This window comes from Rhipicephalus microplus, chromosome 9, assembly GCF_043290135.1.
Source record: "Rhipicephalus microplus isolate Deutch F79 chromosome 9, USDA_Rmic, whole genome shotgun sequence".
NCBI classification, from domain to species: domain Eukaryota; kingdom Metazoa; phylum Arthropoda; class Arachnida; order Ixodida; family Ixodidae; genus Rhipicephalus; species Rhipicephalus microplus.
In genome coordinates, this window is record NC_134708.1 from 35563489 (window position 1) to 35578732 (window position 15244).

At 43.6% G+C, this 15244-nt stretch overlaps 1 protein-coding gene across 1 annotated transcript in view; it reads left to right on the forward strand.

The window, feature by feature from the left end:
• LOC119164974 (uncharacterized) overlaps positions 1-15244 on the forward strand; it is a 199762-nt gene that overhangs the window by 121725 nt on the left and 62793 nt on the right. The window contains exons 2-4 of the mRNA XM_075873443.1: positions 8445-8671; positions 11274-11518; positions 14982-15142. Coding sequence (XP_075729558.1) covers positions 8445-8671; positions 11274-11518; positions 14982-15142 — 633 coding nt within the window. The remainder of the gene's footprint in view (positions 1-8444; positions 8672-11273; positions 11519-14981; positions 15143-15244) is intronic.

The window sequence follows — 15244 nt, forward strand, 5'->3', positions numbered from 1 at the left end:
TAATTTCCTCCCACACGTCTCATCTGTCATCTCTCGTTCCCCATGAGCACAGGTAAAACTGGGTTACATAAAACGAGCGGCCCCCTCTCCTTCCACTTATCGAAGCGATGCGCCATCTCATACCTAAATTCCTTCTCACGAAGACGCCACCTGGAACACGAAACGACGGCGTTCCCGCATACAATAAATCTAGGCCGTTTCGTAATATAGCTTCTCCGCTTTCGAGCGCGTACAATGCAGCGGGTGACGCACAAATAAAGCTAACCATTCTCTCGTTTTTTTTTCCTCCCGCGGCCTGCGCAACAGGCAAACGTACTTTTTTGTTGTTTTTTCTTATCTGTCTTTAACGGCATTCTCTCGGTAAAATCACCGGCAAGCTTGCTCTGCATGCAATGAAGCACGAAGCAAAACAAATCAACGAGCCTCCACCGTCGCCCCTGGCAACGCATCAGACAGGTTCCCCTTATAGCATCCGGGTTCCAAGATTCTTTCTTTTGCATTCTCGACTCCTTTTGCACTACAGTTATTCCAGCTTTATCGCTGATTTTTTACACGGAAGTTGTATATGTCTGGGTTTTTGATGGATTACATCCGCAGATAAAGGGTGCTTAGGACCAAAAACTTTCAGCGCCCTTTTCCACAGGTATACCGCAGGTGCCCCTCGCTTCTCTTGCCTCCCCCCCCCCCCACTACCGCAGATGCCGTTTTCGCAAGCTTCGCGGTATTCGGCGGGGCACTTCTCACCAATCGCTGCGCATTTTGTCTTGTTACGTATACAAAGTGGCGCTCAATATGACTAAGTGAGCCCTCACGAGTTCAAAGATTGCGCATGACTTCCACATAGCCCTTATTTGCATTACTAAATGCCTTCCTCTCACTTGGGCATGATCCTAAATGAGCAAATAATATTTATTTGATGAAGTGAAAACAAGCTGAAGATATGCGCAACATTTTAAGTGGTGAGGCCATGCGCTCCCACGTTAGAAATCGTATTGAGCGTGCCTGTACACGTCATGTTCGCGCAGGTATGAGCAGTTTCCTTTGGGACTCGCTATGGAGTAAACACGTGTCGTACGCTTGGAGGAAGAATAGCGGGAATCGAGAAAGAGCGGTAACGCATGCAGTAACGGGAATGATTGTGAGAACGGCATGAAAACGCAGCCATAGAGAGCCGCAGCCGCTGGATTTTAATGTCACTTTATAGTGGCAGTTCTCTTAATTTTGTTAGGGCGTTCACAGGGTCGGTCAGTTAATGAATATAAAGGCAGGTTGCTGCCTCGTAAGTGCTCTCTAGATCTCAAACTCTACAGTACTGCTTCGTTTGCAAAAGAAATCGGGTCGTGTGGTTAGGTAGGAAGTGCTGCATTGAATCCAGCAACCGCTGGTTTGTTCAGTGATGAATTGCACGCGTCCTGTGGTAAACTGAAAGCACCAAAATGGTGCAATTCAACTTCTTTCAAGCTGTTTGTAGGAGCTTTCAGCTACATAATAGCAGCAAAATACAAAACGTAGAAACACTTAAAGCTAGAGAAAGCACGGCGTAAGCATTGACCACCAACAGGAACGTTAAGCCTTCTCATGATTTTCCTTCGTCATGCAAGTACATAATATAGCCCAGCTTTCACACTATTTAAACTTCGCACCGAAATCTCTGCGCGTGGACATCAAAGTGACCTCCTGAATAACGTGCTTAGAAAAACTAGTTGACAATATCACGTTCTATGTTTTGTGTGTTTAAAGAAAACACGTCAAATGATTCACAGTTGAACTTATTAAACTATCAATCAGCAACCACTAAGCAACGTTATTGGTGCACACATTGACACACTAATCTTACGACGAAAAAATAGGGGAATCCTTAAGCTTTTCCTTTGATTGATTGATTGATTGATTGATTGATATGTGGGGTTTAACGTCCCAAAACCACTATATGATTATGAGAGACGCCGTAGTGGAGGGCTCCGTAAATTTAGACCACCTGGGGTCTTTAACGTGCACCCAAATCTGAGCACACGGGCCTACAACATTTCCGCCTCCATCGGAAATGAAGCTTTTCCTTTAAGAGTTGAATGTGATAGCGATATCTTGTCCCTGGTGCGTACTTCAAACACATAGTGATGAAACCTTTTAGAACTTGACATGCACCCGCTACGTGGCATTGAGGGAATACGCGCAGTAATGTGTGTGCATTTTGTAGTGAATAACCAGTTTTCAACCATAATAATCATGATGATCACACGTTCTGGCACCTGATGGTAATATATGCTTGTGCCTGCAAAATCAGTGCAATATTTCATGTTGTACTGTGAAGCGTTTGTAAAGCATGAAAGTCGATTCCATCGCACTTCCAACAGGAAGAGGAGTAGTAGGGATAAACTTTATTATAAGAAACCAGCAGGTTTAGGTAGCCGGGCCTAAGCCTTCCGTGAGGGGACGTCAAGGGCTCGCCTCGACGCCGCCTCACGGGCGTGCTGGGTCGCCCAGGTTTGGTCGTAAAGAGTTGGATTCCGCACATGCTGTGGAATTGCCCGGCACAGTAGAGACACAATAACGCCCCGACCCTTTCGTCGAAGTTCCATGAGGCACATCCAAGATGAGGAAGTTATTTTCACCGCAATCACAAGCAGAATTTTGTGTTGTAGTACTGTTCTCTCGTAATTTGTCGAGTATGTGAACAGTGTTGACACACAAGGCAATAAAGGGGAAAAAAAGAGATGACGCGTGGTTGTGCAGTAGAACACTTGCTTCCCGCACAAACGACCCGGTTTCGATCCCCACTCGCACCAAAATTTTCTAATAATATCATTCCTATCTTTCTTGTTTTTCGGTCACTCACAAAACGAGTTTTCGCTCGCAACCAACCACTCCAGTGCCGACGCCGGTGCCAGAATTTCTGCGAAAAAAGCTCTTTAACGATATCGCCTTAAAATCTTCTCCGCCCCTTTAGACACCGTTGACGGAAAATGCCAGAGGTTGGGCTATCACAATAGGCTCATCAAATTATCCCTTTAACTTTACAATAAAGAAGCCGTCACAAAGGAAGAGTGATTACAGAGAGAATGACGATGGGCAGTGCAGTAGAGTACATCGTACTCTAAATTGTCGAACATCTCTTCTAAGTACACGACTCAATTTACATGATAAGCCATCGCCATTAGACCCGTGCAACAAAAGATGACACCAACAGAACCAAAAGAATGAAGTTAATTTAATTTCGTAGTAAATATTGCCATATTTTTCATTCGTGACCATTTAAACTTATTTTTCGGGCTAATTCAGTCCACAACTAAACGTTCCTTTTTATAACAAACTGAACCAAGTTTTATTTCTGAATAGCGGTCACAGTGGGGCGTATAGTTCAGCTGCAACAAATATTTATTGTAACATCAATTTTGGTGGCATGCCCACTCTGGGAAAAAAATTATTGGAACAAGCCGGATAATGTCATCGGTAGCAAAAGCTGCGTTTTTATTGGTTTCAGTTAATGTAACTTGGCTTCCATGGAAAGAAAAAAAAAACCACAATGACTATAGAGAGGAGATAAGAGAATTTGAACCAACGCGTGATGAGCACGTTCGCACAAATGCCAGCCCCCCTGATCCAGCAGCATTGAAGAAACCCACTTCTTATTAAAACAGCTGCCCTTCTCAATCTTAGATAACCAGTGCGAAATCTATCATTGTTTCAACAGCTTTCACTACAGTAATACCACATTTTTTTATAGTGACATAGATCACGAGATGCTTCCAGCCTTACAGCATTCAACCTAACTGCTGAATACTCTGATGGCTATCCCAACTGCGATAGCCATTTCAGATTGCCAAAGATATCACTGTTCTGACAGCTGTCGCTGTGGTAATGCATCTACGCTTTACAATAACTGACTATTGTCCCGCGCTCTTCGGACGAATGCCTTAGATACCTTATCGAACATGATAGTGATAGTTGGTTGCGGTGGCAATACGAACGATGCAAGAAGTCACATTATCAGAGATCACGGCTCGACGACGTGACATATTGCCAAAATATGCCAATCACTGTGACGCACTTTCACGCCATTATATGACACAGGATGATGCCGTCAAAATACCGAATCATCGCTAGGCAAAAGGTAAACCAGTCCCGGACACAGTAACAAAGCTAGGAAAGATGAAAGAGACATCCAGTTCTTCTTATACCGGACGTAGTCCAAGAACACGTTGGTTAAAGAAAACTTTCATAAACAAGACTATCAGGAGGGGAACAATCGATACTAAAGCAAAAAAAAAAAATGGCCTTCGCCATCAAGTAGTCCTAAGCACATGCATAAGAGATCATGTGACTTTTTTTCTCAGCCGCTACGTCTACGCCGTCTTGCTTTTCTGCTTCGGTATCCACTGGTTTTCGTTAGCATCCTGTCAAACAAAGACACGAGCCCTGAAACTTGTGTTCTTTCATTCATAGCGAGGGTCTCGTTCCGGCAGAGCTGATGCCTTCAGGTAAGATTCGATGGCTTATTTAGAGGCGCTACGCACTTAATATGTTCACGTACTAAGTGACTCCCGCGGGCAAAGAGTCGTCGTAATGGCCACAAGCGGCGATACGTTATTAACCAGATTGATAGTTGAGCCTGCATAGATGAAACGAGACGATTTCGATAGCGTAAATGCCCCGCTGATCTTGTTTAAACAGAGAGAATTTTGCTTTTTTTGGGTGTTGTGTCAGGAAGTATTAGATGAGCCATGTCTGGCGTGAAACGTGTGCTTAGTATTTTGTTTTTAATTTGGGTTATTCCTTCCTCCACCTAAGTAGTGTTCGCTTTTCCAAACGAACGTTTCGTTTTAGTTCAGCGCTTGTTTCATCTTTCTTGCTGACCATCTGTAATTTCTTGCTTCCTACGAAGACACATCTGTACGAACCAGCACGATCTACTGATTGATTAAATGACCAACACCCTCAGGGTTTGCGCACACATAACACACAAAGCAAAGGACAAGACGACTATCGCTCCAGCTCATGTGGTAAAAGATTCAGGCACGTAGTTTGAATGTTACAGGTGTGGCCCCTACCACCAGCCAGCAGACTTTTCGACCATTTATTTGATTCACATCTATTTAAAGTTACTACAACAGTTATAAAGCATTGCAGCTGATGTCCCCTGTATTTTCCTTGGCCTCATTATCTGTTCGTTTTAATCAACTCTGTGTCGGACAAAAAAACAAACCCCCAAATTTTTCTTCCGTCGTTCTTTCAGCTTTCTTCTCTTCCTATACTGAAACAACAGTGCAAAGAAATCTGTGGTACATAAAGTTTCCCAAAGTTGAACCTTAACAGCGTATTCATTGCAGCTAGTTGACAGATCTTCAGAGAACCATCAAAATGGTGCTGCACTGACCACAAGACAGCAATTTTTGCAATGGTATTTGTTCTCTGTTGTCTTGTGAAATTCAGTGTGAACTTTTATGTCAGCTAGATCCAGGATGCTCGGCCACGCATTGCAGAAACACTTATTTACACCTCCTCACTACTTGCTGTAGAACGTTGCTTTGTCCATCTACACGGGGTGCCTGTATGGTTTACTGTGAAACGCGCATTCTCTGGCCTTTCCTTCCTCCCATTTGTCAGGTTGCCAGGCTCTCACACAACTTCCTCAGAACACGGAGAATACCCACTTCCCGATAGCTATCCCTAATGATCCCCTCTACTTCAACTCTCCACGACTTTCCGTCTACACGTGTCAAGATGCCGTCGTTTTGCAGCAGGTTCTTGATCATATTTGCAAGATGTTTCAGCGCGCGAACAAAGGAAAAAAAGGACAGGGTAGACAAAAAGAGCGCTGACTTCCAACTAACCTTATTTCACAGAGTGGAAAGAATTTACATGTCTAAAAAGGAAGGTTACAGAGCATGAAGGTAAAAAACAAGCCTAATCTACATACCAGTAACAGCACGTGTGACGGCTTCTCTATTGCCTCAAAGCCCAGCCATTTATTCACGTTCAGCCTGTGATAAAGCAACCGATAAAGTGCTTACGCATTTATCTCCTAGCAAGAGTATTTTTTCGGCTTCGATCATTTCTCGGGTAAGCTGGTCCCTGTGCCTTGCCAATATAGAGCCCTGATTAAAAAGGGGGGTGCACCCACAATCTCGGCAATGAATGCCAAGATGTCCTTGTACCACATTGTGCACATTGTTTCGGTGTTCTCGGCGGCGGTCGTTTATGCATCTGCCGGTTTGGCCGACATAGACGCACCCACACGTCAGCTGTTACTAGTGTGTAGATTAGGCTTGTTTTTTACCTTCATGCTCTGTAACCTTCCTTTTCAAACGTATAAATTCTTGCCACTCTGTGAAATTAAAGTTAGTTGGAAGTCAGCGCTCTTTCTGTCTACCCTGTCCTTTTTTCATTTGTTCGCGCGCTGAAACATCTTGCAAATATGACTACGCACCAACTAGCCCAAGCTTCCACTCTTTTGAGGTTCTTGATCTTTTTAAAATTTTTTGCGTGACTTTTTATTTAACATTTTTTGCGAGTATTGTACAACTTTACCACATTCACTTCTTTCTCCTTGTGATTCTCTTATTTCTATTCATTTTGTTACGTTTCACTTTTGTTCCATTTCAGTGAATAGAAATGTTATTTTGATTTAGTCTTGTTCATATATAGCACGTTTTGTTTCGTTGTTTTGCCTTTGTCATTTCGTAACCAGCTTCCCTCTGTAATGCTTCGGTGATTGAGGGTAACAAAAATAAATAAATAGATAAATATTGCTACTGCTATTCGAGCACGTGTTTCAAAGTTAGCTTCTTTTTTTCTTCTTGTTTATGGTTGGCGTCTCCCAAAAGTTCATTCAAAGCTCCCCTCAAAGGGCCTCACCACTCTCTTCGTCCCAAGCTGAGCAATGCAGCTCTCGTGCATTATTGATCCATTTCACTGGCTGTTTTCGAGGCGTTGCGGCCTTACTCCTCCGTGTACTCGCTTTTAGAGTTGGTGTCGCAAGCGCTTGCTTCTACTGATTGCGTAAATTTGAACAAGACTGCGCTCTTGTAGTACTTGTCTTTCGTGTGATAGCACGCAGAGTTAAACTTGGCCCTTTTCTTGTTCAATGCTTAAATTATGTGGCGTTGTTAGTTTTCGAGTCAACATTTTGTCCCATCTTCTGCCCCATCATGTGGTAAAACTTTGAAATAGAAAAAGCAGTTTCGCCGCAAAGATGAATCAGCGTGTGGTAGCAACAAAATTCGAATCTTGTAAAAGGTAAGTATCGGATATCGCAGTTTTTTAGCATTCGTCCTGGCGTGACGCAACAAAAACTGCCGGGAGAGGTCGTGGCTGCTTCGTAGAGTGAAGCGACGTTCGGAATATCTATCGCTTTAATGAAAAGTACGCATTGTTAACGCAACACACACAAACAATAAACGCGAACAAGAGAAAAGAACATTATGAGAAGTAAGGCTAGCAGCTCACGCCTTAGCATTCCATGTGGAGGAGTTCACCAAAACGCTGGCGTTGGAGAACGCGGCCTATGCAAAAAGCGAAGTGAATTTCCGTACCGTCTGTCACCTAACACGCACTAAACATTGCGAACTCAGCTCGCACAAAGGTATGAGTCGTCTGACGATCTTAGTCATAATAGGATACGTACGTCCACGCCCCACTGATTAAGACAAGCAAGGGTTGCCGGAGATACGGTGCCCCTCCCCCTCTTCTCGGGATTGTAAAGCCAGAAGTACATTCACTTACACAATGCACGACTTCTACTAATCAGTATTATGGTATTGATCGCATTGTGCCTAGTAAAATCAACAAGGAGGCTGATATGTAACTAATCGTTTATAGAAAGACCTACAACCCCCCTCCCCCCCCACACACAAAATAGCCATGTCACAATTATATTCAAAGTCGCTGGAATTGTAAAAAAACACACAGGGGTTGTCACCCGACACTGTGTTCATGGAAATTATACGAGAAATTCGCTTAAGAGATGGCTATTCCCGAGGATGTCAAATCAGAGCTGTCAGATTGCATACCTATATATACCATAAGCATCGATGCTTACGTTATACGATGCTTACGGTTACGGTGATGTCCTAAGTAGTCAAATAATTTCTAGAGCAAGACGGTTGGCTTTTTTGTGTTTCTATTCAACCTTCCTTTTCTGAAAAAATTTTATCTTTTGTTACCCAGAAAGAAATATTTGCAGAGGTAACCTCCTTGCTTTTAGCAAGGCCCATGAGACGGCTTTAAGCTCTCCCATAGTAGAGTACCAACTGCTCTAAATTGTTAACCACTCTTTTCTAAACACACAATAGTGCTGCACATGCTTGAAGAATGCTATGCTACTTTCACATATTATTAATAAGCTTCCTAATAAATTACATTGTGTGATGAGTGCGTGCACAACTACAATTTGCTGCTTCCTTTCATGTCTTCTCCTCTATCCTTTTTTTCCCCTCTTGTATCAGGCGTCCTGGTGTTTTGGTCACCGTTTCACGACCCTCGAGTTCATGAGAGCGCCCCAGTGGGTGTACACGTGACCACCGTGCGAGCGCTTGACGAATCAGCGCCTGGGAAACCCGTCGCCTACAGCCTCTTGGATGTCAAGGACTCGACCTTCTTCCATCTGAATCACGTGACGGGAAACTTGACCACGGCGCGACCCATCACACGCAAGGTTGGCGATAAGTACGAGGTGAGTGACGGGGGGGGGGGGGCACGGTGGCAATAAAGTAGCCATTTGAGCGACTGTGAATATAACCACGATTGCCAGGTCGTACAAAACGAAGAACTGTCCGTTAATTGTTGTTGTTGTGTGTCGCTTCCGCTGGACATCAGGCGTAATAGTGGTGATGGCGGTAATAATGTGCTATCACAGAGCACATCTGCCGTTAGCAGTATAGGGAGTTAACGCATTGTTAAGGATAATACTACGGTCTAAATTGGTTAGGAATGGCTAGGAAGCATGAATTCCAATATATTGGCCTGGCTATAGTTTTTCAAACTAAAGCATTGTTAATGACGGAAGTTCACTGTAATCGCGTAAGGAATACAATGAAAACATTGATTCTGATTCATTAGCCTGCGTTTACTGGTGAAGGCTATGGGTGACAGCTGCGCAGCTTTGAGAATAGCCCAGTTGCGCAATGGCTAATCACCACTACGGCTCCTGCTGCCGGTGCGTTTACTAAGTATCTCATTGCAGCAGTCCAAATGGAAACAAATGAAAACAAATGACGGCTGATGGTGAACTAGACTGACGCGAACAGTCGCCATGGAATAACTAATTCATTCTGCGTCCACACCAAAGTGATTTGTCACGTTGTCGTACTAACCAGCGCACATGGGTGGTCTTAGCCAATGCCGATACGGTCACAAAGTCTGGAGCACCAGAAAATCGGTATATATGTTCAACATTTTAAGCCCCGCCGTGGTGGTCTGTGGCTAATGTGCTCGGCTGCTGACCTACAGGTCGCGGTATCGAATCCCAGCTGCGGCGGCTGCATTTCCGATGGAGGCGGAAATGTTGTAGGCCCGTGTGCTCAGATTTGGGTGCACGTTGAAGAACCCCAGGTGGTCGAAATTTCCGGAGTCCTCCACTACGGCGTCTCTAAGAATCATATGGTGGTTTTGGGACGTTAAACCCCACATATCAATCAATCAATAACTGATCAATTCTGCGTCCACACACAAAAGTGCTGTGTCACGTTGTCGTACTAACCAGCGCACATGGGTGGTCTTAGCCAACGCCGATACGGTCACAAGGTCTGGAGCACCAAAAAACCGGTATATATGTTGTTCAACATTTTGTAGCGTAAAATATCGAACAATCAAACATAAAAGCGTTGCATAGAGTATTTTATAACAGTTGTCAGCACTAACGTAATGAGGGGCCAAGTGAAATTTTATGACGTCATGTTAAAGGGTAACAAAACCACTTTGAGTTCCAAGGTGAGGAAGCAGCCTTTTTATTTTCACTGCCCTTCTTATGAGCGCTAAATCCTCCTCGTTACTTATTTATTCCAAGGATACCTGAACAGTGTTAGTTGTATACTTTTAGTCAATCGAGATTTCGTGTTTTTAGCACTACACTGTCGTACACTTTAGCGCAGTCAAAAACGCACATATTGAAGCGCAGTAATTGGATCAAGTGCAATATACACCCTATTAGACGGAGTGGTCGTCTGATTGAAATCCAAAGGGAAGTAGGAGGCGATTGAGACACCTGATATGTCTCGCATATGAGCCAATCTAGAGCTTATTTTCTCCTGACGTCGTGTGAACAGACTTCTGGCATCTCGAATCGAAGCGTAAAGATGGCTAGCACTTGAAGACAGAGGCCTAAGCAGAAATTTTTTTGAGTGGATGGGGGGGGGGGGGGGGTTCTATTTGATTTTGAGTGGAAGCCGGGCAGGTACAAGATAAGACCGGGTGCAATTGTGTGCTATATATGTCATATGCAATGGCGAAACATTGTTCCGGAGGGAGTTTTCTTCGCATTTTTGTGGGCTGTTTAGGGGTACTCTCACTCTTTCAGACGCCACCTACGAAGAACGGTGTGTCTAAGTGTGTCTAATCGATAGAAATAATTCGAAGTCACCTAGTAGTTCATGGCAACAAAAATAACGTCACAATATGTTAAACAATATGTGTTAGAATAAGTATTATAATTAGGTGGTAAATAAATATCTATTTTTTCTGAAGTCAGTGATGACCTGTTCTGCATAAACAAAGTTAAATTTCATGCTATCGATGGCGTGCAAATTCATTTTCAATTGCGTACATTCTGAGCAAAAAAACAATTGCATCTTTCACATGGCTCACAGGAAACGACGTGGTAATGTCTTCAACAGACCGATTACACGCAGCAGTGCACTGCAAAATAAACTTAGGCGAAAACAAGTTTATTATGGAGCAAATTCAATTCTTCAAAAGCCTGATAGAACACGCCCTTTGTTGAGGTTTAGATTGAGGATGTTGTAGGTAGCCGGTGGATCTAGCCTTGCATTATTCGCAGGCAATTGCCCCGTCCGGTTTTCTTTTTGCTAGTTGTAGCTAATGTCCTTTGTTTTTCAACTGAGCACGAGCAGGCTTTTAAAGTAAAAATCGTGCATCGCGTGACGTAACCCTGCATAAGACGGCGGCCTTTGTGCTGTTCCACTTTCAGTATTGTGCCGGTACTCTAAAAACCAGTTGATACAATCAGTAAAATTGAGTGGTGCACAAAACTTTGGACACAGCGTGTCAAAGGGTTAAAACCGACTCTCTGTCTGATGGTCTTTTATTTTTTATTTCAGGTCATCGTGGCGGCCGTGAGTCAGGGTGTGACCGAGGTGAAGACGATGCAGATCGAGGTGACAGTGCCCAATCAGTACCCGCCCCGCTTTGAGCATCCTGTGTACCGCTCTGAGGTGCACCAGACCCGTACCAGGCCCGGATACCGGGTACTCCAGGTTCGCGCCCACGACCCGGACCCGGTGCCATACAACGCCGAGGTCTACTACCGCCTCGAGGCCGGGCCGGAGTCTACGAGGGCGCTCAGGTTATTTGACTTTCAACGATGGTTTCTAAAAGAAACAATGTTTCCCAGACATCTAAGCGATTCTATTGGCCTAAAAGTGATCTCTCGACCATCCGTGAGAGTATATGATATGTATCTGCCTTCTGAATATAATCTATTTTCCCAAATAATTCGCACTCAAAGGCGAAAAAAAAAGTTTGCTTAGAAGTTGGGGATGCAGGTAATGTGCGGGGATTATGGGTCTGTTTTTTTGTTTCTTCTGTTCTATCTCGTTGGGGTAAGGTTATTATTATTTATCTCTTAGTTTTCATGCTTGCGCTATTGAACAGGTATCTGTATTTAAGTTTCTGGGAGTGTTGTTCGAAGAAGATTTGAACTGGACTCATCACGTAAACAAATCGCATACTAACATCTCCAAGTCCGATCAGATGTTTTATAATATCCGGCATCTGGTTCCGACTTGGCCTAAACGTCAGCTGTACTATACACTCATACTTTCTCAACTATATTACGGACTCTTAGTCTGGGGTACTACAAGCGAAACAAACTTATCTAGGCTGACAGTTTTTCAACAACAAGCTGTTCGACACATAGAAAACCTTGCATGGCTTGACCATATAGCGCCGTTTTTCTTTGAAAAATGATATATTAAAAGTGGATCAGCTATACAACCTCAAACTTGCTACATACATACACAGAAAGATGCGGCAAAGTGAATCTATGTTTGCACACATCTACTTGACCAACCACAATCCATATGGCTTGCGACATAGCCACCTCGAAGTTCCGCTTTGCAGAACAAAATACGGCATAAAGAACTCAAATACAAGATCCCTAATATCTGAAACCAACATCCGCAAGTATTCAGCAATGTGTATTAAGTTTCATCAACATCCTTGTTTAAACGTGTTGTTAAATCATATTTGTTTTTTTTTTCGTGCCTTCATAGTATAAGTGCGACCTCTAACATCATGTGGCTTATGACCTGTTACATTATTTTAAAAAAATCAATTGTACTATTCCTGTATGTATGTCGCCATTCCTTGCAAATAGCGATATGTCATGTTTTTTCTTTATTTCAGTGCACAGCTTCCGCTTTCTAGTGTATAATTTCTTAATAATAGTCACAATCATGTTGGAGAGTGCTTGGGTGGTAGCGCCATCGTCAGGCAGTTGATTCTGCCTTAAGCCGTATCGTCCTTCGACATGTATTACGTTGAAAATAAACAATTCAATGCAATTCAAAAATTATTATTACATTTGCATACACAGACGCACAAGGACGCAGAGGAAACAGGAAGAGAGCAAACTAGCAACTGCCACCTGTAGGGGCAGAACACCTGCTCGCTCTATCGGGGGGAGGGAAGAAACAGAGAAAACAAAGATTAGAGAGGAGAAAGAGGAGAGAAGATGAGGAATGAAAAAAAAATGACGAATACTTTGACGAGTATGAGTAAAAAACATAAATAAAGATAATTAAAAAAAAAACGTCTATAAACAAGTGGCCAGGTCCGTTTGGTTCATAAATATAAGGAGAGCTCGGTGAGCCTGGTCGCGTCGGGAAGCACAACCACTCCGAAAGAGGTAGTCGTCTAGGGTCACGCACTTAAGTCCTAGGAATCTATATTCCTTAATCAGCAAAGACTGCTGTGTAGCAAATGTGGGACAGTGCACTATGAGATGTTCAAGTGTTTCGCAGGAGCCACAAGCTGCGCACAACGGACTGTCCACACGGCCTTGACGGTGTATTCGTTCGCAGGTGTAAAGTGTTAGTAAAACGCAAAAAACAGGGTTGATTGGTGGAGCATAGGAGAGACATTTGTCCTGAAATGGGCGTAGCCTGGCTAATAGTGATCAAGATGATGATGATGAATATGATGATCGTCGGCATGCTGGGTAAATTCTGAGGGGGTATATGCAAGAAATGTGGTATACACAAGCTCGTAAAAATCTCCCATGACTTCAAAGCGGTATATTTATCAAAACAAAGAGTTACAATCCCGAGATGACAGCCGACCTAGCTCGAAACATAGTCTATAAGGCCAAGAAAATTATAAAAACTTCTTTGTGTGCGTTTTAGAGTGCGCTGGAAAGACTAAATCAGTTCATTTATACTTATTGTTCCGAACCTGTTGTGCACTTCTTAGTGTATGTTTGTGTATTGACAGTAACGATAGAGAACATTCTTCTAGGTGAAATAAAATTAAGTTGACAAAGAACAGTAAATCAGAGAATTCTGCCTCTTGCCCTGCCACTGAGTAGTATGCCAAGATAACAAAAAGAAAAATAGTTCTTTGGGCAAACACAACAAATAAATGTATCCGCAATCAGTTTCAGTGATGAATATCCGAATGAAATAGTTTGAAAAATAGAAATATTAACTAGAGTCGGAATATCACTAGTGTCTCCAAAGCCAGAATATCCGTTCATGAGGTTGTGGGTAGATACTATATGCGCACGAGTTAAAACACTATCTAAGAATTTGCAATAACATGTCTGGTAAACGCTATTTTACAAAAAAATCACTGCATCAAGTCGCTGCCAAACTGGCCGTCGAAGGTTGCCTGTGATGTAAATTTTGATTTGAAATTACGCCGACAAAAAGTACAGGCGTTGCTGAACTATAAAAAGTTACAGTTATATGCTAGAGGGACATGCTTTAAAAACGAATAGTGTGTTTGATAGAGAAACCCTCACAACCCTCCACTCGATAGTTCAAAGACGCATATTTGCCTAGAGGAACGCGAGCGCTAGCTGTACCATTAGAGAGTTACAGTAGACCGGACTTACCGGGTTACCGGGTGTATCGTGATACCAGAATCGAAGTGCGCATACGCAGATACGTACGTCACTCGTACCGCTTCCCGTACGCGCGGTATTTTTCAGATTTCACGTTACCGTGGTAGCGTAGGTGTACGTAGTGTACGTAAACATGGGGGCGCTCTCGGGCACCCGCTTCGAAGTGATTTTGGCGTAGTTGGTGAAAGATTCACCTTGTTCGCAGCAAACGACTGTTCAAAGTGGCTTCGCTTGCCTTCAGTTAGCTTCGATGACCGAGTATTACGAGTAAGTTAACGTATTTTTGAGATATCTTCCCATTTCGAACGCGTCCGGGCCTAACCACAAGATCGATTTAAACAAATCAGCAACATAATTTTTTTTCGCGTTTGGTGCGTGGTTCATATTCATTTGCTTTTATTATTAGTAAAATAAACTTGTAACAATGCTTCGCGTGGTGGCATAGGCAGACATTCTCGTTTTCTTTTAATTTTTACTGTCTTGAACTTATAAACCATCCAATGGGTAGGGTCACCGTCCCAGCTGGGGCACGTAAACCACGTAAACGCTATCCCGCTGAACTATAAGACGCTGCCCACAACGAACGTTTGCTGCACGGTAACGCCATTCCCTTAACCTATGCTATTACGCTAACGCTAAACTATAACTGTCTATTATCTGTAACCCGTCCACGCTGTTCGCCCAGGTACCTCGCACTGGACGGCATCACGGGCGAAGTGATGCTCAACCGAAGCCTGGCGGACGTGCCGGACTCCACAATCGCATTCACGGTCATCGCTGAAGACGGTGGCTCCCCCAAGCAACAAGACCGGGCCCGCGTCGAGATCCTCGTCAAGACCATCTCCGGTGAGTGCCGTTCGCCTGCGCCCTCGTGAAACTTTCGTTATGCGTGAGTTGTGACGCACTCTCACTAAACAGGTCAACCTTACACGGCTTGATCCAAGGCAC